Source organism: Caloenas nicobarica, chromosome 5, assembly GCF_036013445.1.
Source record: "Caloenas nicobarica isolate bCalNic1 chromosome 5, bCalNic1.hap1, whole genome shotgun sequence".
Taxonomy (NCBI): Eukaryota; Metazoa; Chordata; class Aves; order Columbiformes; family Columbidae; genus Caloenas; species Caloenas nicobarica.
This window is the reverse complement of record NC_088249.1, coordinates 13,077,475-13,083,474: the sequence shown is the minus strand read 5'-3', so window position 1 is coordinate 13,083,474 and position 6,000 is coordinate 13,077,475. Positions and strand designations below refer to the sequence as shown.

Below are 6,000 nucleotides of genomic sequence, written 5' to 3'. Positions count from 1 at the left end.
TTCTGAGAAACCATTACATGCACAGAGGAAAAATGCAAATTACAAAATTAGATTACTCACTATTTTTGTGTGCAACATATTTTTCTAAATAACACTAACATATGAAGAGTCAGAATTTGACCGTGCGCTTAGTAGACCACTTTCCTTTTCTGTTTACTCGAATTCCTCTTATTTTCTTGCCAGCTATTTCTCCTTTAATCTTTATCTGTACACCTGGACAGTTATTCCTCTCCCACAGACCCCAAAAGACACAGCAGTTTGTAGCAGGTAGAGGTTTTGTTTGTATAATACACTCACTAGGGAAGACATGGTAGAACTATATTTTATTCAGGAAAACCCACACATTCTGTCCTGTGGTGACCACAGGCTTTGCTAAGCCATCGATATCAGAAAATACTGGAACAAAATACAGTGTGTCAGACTGAAAATAATCTGCATTACAGTCGTAATTTTCAGGGAAGGCTAGTTTCGGAATTGCGTCATAGTATCTAGTACAATGCTGTGCAATGTACCTGGCAGAAACGGAAATGGAATATTGGTCCTAATAAAAACCAAAATGTAATGACTTCTGTATGACATTTAAACTGTCAAGACAACAATTCATAACATTCTACCAAAGGCAGCATATAGTTACAAAAATACTAGTCCAGCATCTTGTTAGCGGTGAAGCAATATCCAAGGTGCAATGGCAACGTGCCATTCTTAGTGAAATATTTTTAAAAAACTAGTTTTTCTGTATTCCCTGCACTGATACTAGCTGAACACCAAAACTTTGTTGACAACCTGAAAGAAAGTCACTGCTTATTGTGTGTATTGCACCAAAGATTTGTGCAAAAACACATTTTCCAAGTTGCACTATAAAAAAGAAAATTCTAGTAAAACTATGAACATGACAGAAGACATTTTACTGCAACTGATCTTGGATGAGCAGGTTGCAACATCTGTTGAGCTTTAAACAATTGTCCAAGCTTGTCCATTATCTTGAACTTAAGGATACAAAGGTAAAAGACAAAGTCCTTAATATTGAGAACAGAAGTAAATCACTTCATACTCCTCCCTGAATGGAGCCACAAAATAAAAATATTCCACCTTCTTCTCCTCCCAATATCCAGGTAATTTCAAAGTCAAGCCTTGGAATTACCCTTGTTCAGATATTGCACTGTGCTAGGATTGCATTGTTTCCACCCAGAAGTTCAAACGTATAGTATGAGGGTGACCAAAACTGCTGGAGACACTCAAGCTGCTTAACTTGGGGAGGTATCCTAAGAAATGTGCATTCAGATGGAGACACAATCTGAATGGCAAAGTGAACTGCAGCAGACGTGGCTGTGCTCTGGACTGGGGCCAAAACCACACTAGCCTGCCTGCCATTTCCTTCAAGAAAATAGCATCAATTAATGGCTTAACCAAAAGATGGTGTTGAGTAAGATCATCAGGTAACCATGTCACATTCAATGTTCCATCCAACAACACAGAAATGAAGGAGTAGCAGACAGTAATATTAATCATATTTTCCTTTTAATAATGTTTTAGTCAAAAGTGTAGCTTTGAAAACCTCTAGCTAGTTGTGAAAACCTGAAGAAGCTGGGAAGCGACCTCACTTTGAACAGTACAGTTTAAAGCTGAGGCTTGGCCTATCTGCTTTCAAACTCTCCAGCAGCACTTCCAACCTTGTCAATAAAAGGTACCGCCTGGAAATAAAAAGAAGTCGGCCTTTAAAAGCTGGTGAATGTTGTATTGTAGCAGCCTAGCTCTGACTGAAGAAGAAAGATGAGATTATTTATACAGCAAACTAAAGACGAAGTAAACTGAAATCTTCAGAGATCACTTTAAGTGTATACAATTTGGATTCTCATCAACATTTAAAACTACCAATCATAAGGTTGCCACCTTACCTTTTTCTGGACTGGCATACCTGATTTTAAACAGGTTTTCTTCCAGTCTCCCAAGTTTCTGATCCTCTTATCCAGTTTTCTGCTGTACTGCTCTCCCACCTTCATGCTGAATACCGAGTCAGTCCTGCCTTCTGCTTTTCTTGGCAGGAGGCAGAGCAAGCTTTTAATTTCGGTAGTCAGAGTGACAGAACAACAAAAGCACAGCAGATAGAAGAGCTTAATTCTTCCCCAGGAAGAAAATACATTTGGTTCAACAAAGGGCTGCAAAATCTTCCAAAGGCACCTCTTTCCCTAGTTTTTACCTGAAAGCAAGATGGCAATCTTAATTGAAAAGGGATGCTAAATCTTTTCAATAACTTAAAAATTCATTTTTATATAAAGCAGCAAAAACATTTTTCTCTGCAGAAAGAGAAACGTTAACAAAGAAACACACCAACATAAATGCACCGTTCATAAACTTCAGCTAATTTAATTTCACAAGAAAGTAAAATTTTAGGACTATTCTTTAACCTCATCAGTACTTTCTGAAGAAGATTCTTTGGCATCTTCAGTCTCTCTGTCGCTCTTCTCTTTATTTAGATCTTCACTTTCTGATTTGGTCCCATTAAATAGAGAGTTTTCACCATTTACAAACCCATTCTCTGTGACTTCAGCATCAATAGCTTCATCAATCTTTAAGTCCCCTTGCTCTTCCACATCATCTAGGTTTCTCAAGACAATAGGGAGTCTAGAGTCTGCCACAGTGTTCTCCAACAAGGCAATGTTGCTCTCTTCGTATTTAGGAAGCGGAGCTCCATCTGCCATTTGTTTGGTATAATACTCTCTGCTAGCAGCTGCACTCTTTACTGCTTTCTCCAAGATCTCTTTTTCACCTAAGCGCAATTTGATAGCCATGATTGCATGTGAGGTGAGGTCATGGGTCTCCAAGAAGGACTTATCATCCTGTTAGAAAAGGAAAAAAAGCAAGATTGTTAGTAACAACCAACATAATAGAAAAAAAACCAAAAACAAAAAACCACCTCTCAACTTTTCTTTCTATGCATTAACAAGTGGCACTAGGTTCTTCAGGCTGATCCAAATGGACATACATGAAAGAGAGGGTCTGCATGGAGTCCCAGTGAAATTTGTCAAGAGTTTAGAAAGAAGCTAAAAATCTCTCCACGTAGATCAGCCCGCATTACAAGCAAAGTCAGGGGACTTCACGAATATATGAAACACGTAGGTTCACTTATACACTTGCAATAGTAGCACATTTCTTTGCAGCCTGGAAAATGTAACTAATAGACAACAAGTCGAAACTGATTCCTCATTTTACTTGCAGACAAAAAGCAGGTAGCCTCTATTTGGAGAATCAAAGAAAAAATACATTAACAAAATTACATTAACAAAATTTTCTTTTTTGCAATCTTATTTGATTTTCCTTAGATAATGCAAATCTGTTTCTACACTTTAAAAAGTATAGAATGAATTATGTACTAACATTCAGATTAAAGTTTGTAAAGACAAGATGGGGGACATAATATCTTTTCCTACAATCATAATACAAAACATTTCAGACATTTAAATTACATATAATGATAATTTTACCTCCACAGTTGTTTTATAGGTTTTCAAAAGAAGGGATGCTCTGGCTTCTAGGAATGTCCAAAGTTTAACTTCATTGTCCCAGCTTACGGGAAACTCAGAGTTCCCCAGAGTGAAGATTTTGTCAATGGCACGCTCGCCTATCAAGTGCTCCTTCAGCTCTTCTGCAATAAGTTAAAAACCAATCTCATCATTCCCTTTGTCAGTTGACAAACTGCACAAAGATTTATTTTCAATAGCATAGCTTTGGGCAGCTACCAAAAAAAATCTCTCCTCAAATAAGAATTATCAGATATGTTGGTTATTTCTAGTATTCTTCTCAAAGAGGCAACTGAAAGTCTTGAGGTTAGCAGAAAATGGATATATATATCTCTCTCCATATATATATCATAGCCTCTCATACACAGCATAACTCTGTGACAGTGGGACAGAATGTTTTATATAATACTTGATAAACAAAACAAAAGGGACCAATTCTTTAAAGAGTTCAGTGAACTTTTTGATAATATAAGGAACAGGCCAGATAATGTACAAATAGTAATGGAATTATTTTTCCTGTTGTTTTGGTAATCCCCAGTAGCAGAAACCCTGTACAGTTGGTCAGAAAAGACATCCATCAAACAAACCTCACATAGAGTACTAAATGTTTAATCAGCTCCTTGTCATTACACAAATTCCATTAATCTTTTAATTACCAAATTTCACTCCTGCAAAGCAGCTATCAGAAACTTTACAAATCACGTGCATGTAGTTTCTCAATAAACAATTGTCTTGTACAGTATTTAAGACATGTGAATAATCTGAGCACAGTCATATATCAGAGAAATGCAATTAAAGTGTCGGCTAGCTATATTTTCTTCTCCAAGCCAAAATTCACCCCCTCATCAGCATGCTAAAATTTTCTTTACTTGAATTTACTTCCCTGAAGTGGTCAGGCAGTTGGACTAGATGATCATTGTAGGTCCTTTCCAACTGAACTACTCTGTTCTAATTTCTTAGTAAGTTCTAAAAGATGGATGATGGGATGTAATGAAGGCATGACACTAAAATAAGGTACGCTGTTTTTATTAAAGAGAGCAAATTGAGCACATGCAAAAACTTAATGACTTTCATATTCCTACTGGCATGAAAATCCACATCATCTGCACAGCATCCCTACTGCAAGGCAATTCTCAGCTGTCATGAAAAACTGTCATATCTATAACCTCCAAAACTGCATCTAACCAGCAAACAGCTATTACGAACATTTGATCAGAAGTTTCACATGCACAAATTAGGTGAATATTCATTAATCATACATATATTTTCCCCATAAAACCCCGTAACGTAAGAGGAACACTACAAAGACAGTCTGCAAATACGTAGGTTGATTTTAGATTATGAATTGCCAAAATATGGAAAATACTCAACTTTGAAATGTCTCTTCCATGTTTCTCCTACAGTACAGAATATTCCAGTGGATACCTAGATGATTTTAAGCATGTAAACCTCTAGGTCACACATGATCTTGTTCTGTGAACCATTTTTAAACCTAAGAACTAAAGATCAAGCTCCAAAGCTCGCTCATTCACAACAGTCTGGGAGATTAAAAGAAAAAAAAAATTGCATCACCTCATGCTTTAGGAGTTCCAGAAAGGCCTATGTTACTGAAATATTCCCTCAGTCAACATGGCCAAAGACTGGGCTTCTCACTAGCTTATAGATCCCTTTTTAACAACAACTCCTCAACTTTTCTGATCTAGCTTCATCTTTTTATATAAATGTCTATCACATTTCCATTTTAAAAAACAAAAAACCCCCTCTAAAATAAATGTAAATTAGTTTTTTGTAAAGCATCTTACCTTCACTCATACAAAACACTCGAAGGAAAGCCAAAAGCTGAGCAGAGATCGGAGGCTCAGTGGAGTGCAAGGCAAAAACACTTGAACTAATAATAAAAGAAACAAACAACAACGGTAAACGCAAGTTCTATTGTCATACCTTTGAACTTATTTCAACATAAAACACCTTAAAATATACAACAAATGCAGTGTTACAAAAAGCACTTTCAAAAAAATTAGGTAATCTAATTCAAACTGAAGAAAAGCTTCCCTAACCTGTGTCTGAAAAGAACAATTATCTCTACAATTTTACACTTACAATTATTTTTATATGGCTTTCATAATAAATTCATGAACATGCATTGTTTCATGTCTGCTGCTCCTAACAGTACCCTCTGGACTGAAAAGACTAAAGGAAAATGCTGTGGTTCACATACTGAGTATCGTATTATGTCTGCAAGGGATAGGAAAGAGAGAAAAAACCACAGATTGCTTCAAATTAATCCTTGCTCTGTTTTTGTTCAAATGGTTATTAAAGCAAAGGGTTTTTTTCCTTATATATAGTCCAAATTAGATGATAATATAGCTCAGATAACTTCTGTAAATATTATTACAAAAACTTTAATTTCTATACAAACAGGAGAAATATTACACCTAAGAAAACTACCATAAACCAGCTTTATATATGCTCTACTGGACAC

At 36.1% G+C, this 6,000-nt stretch overlaps 1 protein-coding gene across 1 annotated transcript in view; it reads right to left on the bottom strand.

Moving 5' to 3' along the window:
- Positions 1 to 314: 314 nt before the first annotated feature.
- Positions 315 to 6,000, bottom strand: part of SETD3 (SET domain containing 3, actin N3(tau)-histidine methyltransferase) — a 59,727-nt gene continuing 54,041 nt past the window's right edge. The window contains exons 11-13 of the mRNA XM_065636810.1: positions 5,321 to 5,406; positions 3,483 to 3,643; positions 315 to 2,837 (exon numbers count right to left, since the gene is read on the bottom strand). Of these exons, the coding sequence (XP_065492882.1) occupies positions 2,394 to 2,837; positions 3,483 to 3,643; positions 5,321 to 5,406 (691 nt within the window). The 3' untranslated portion in view covers positions 315 to 2,393. The remainder of the gene's footprint in view (positions 2,838 to 3,482; positions 3,644 to 5,320; positions 5,407 to 6,000) is intronic.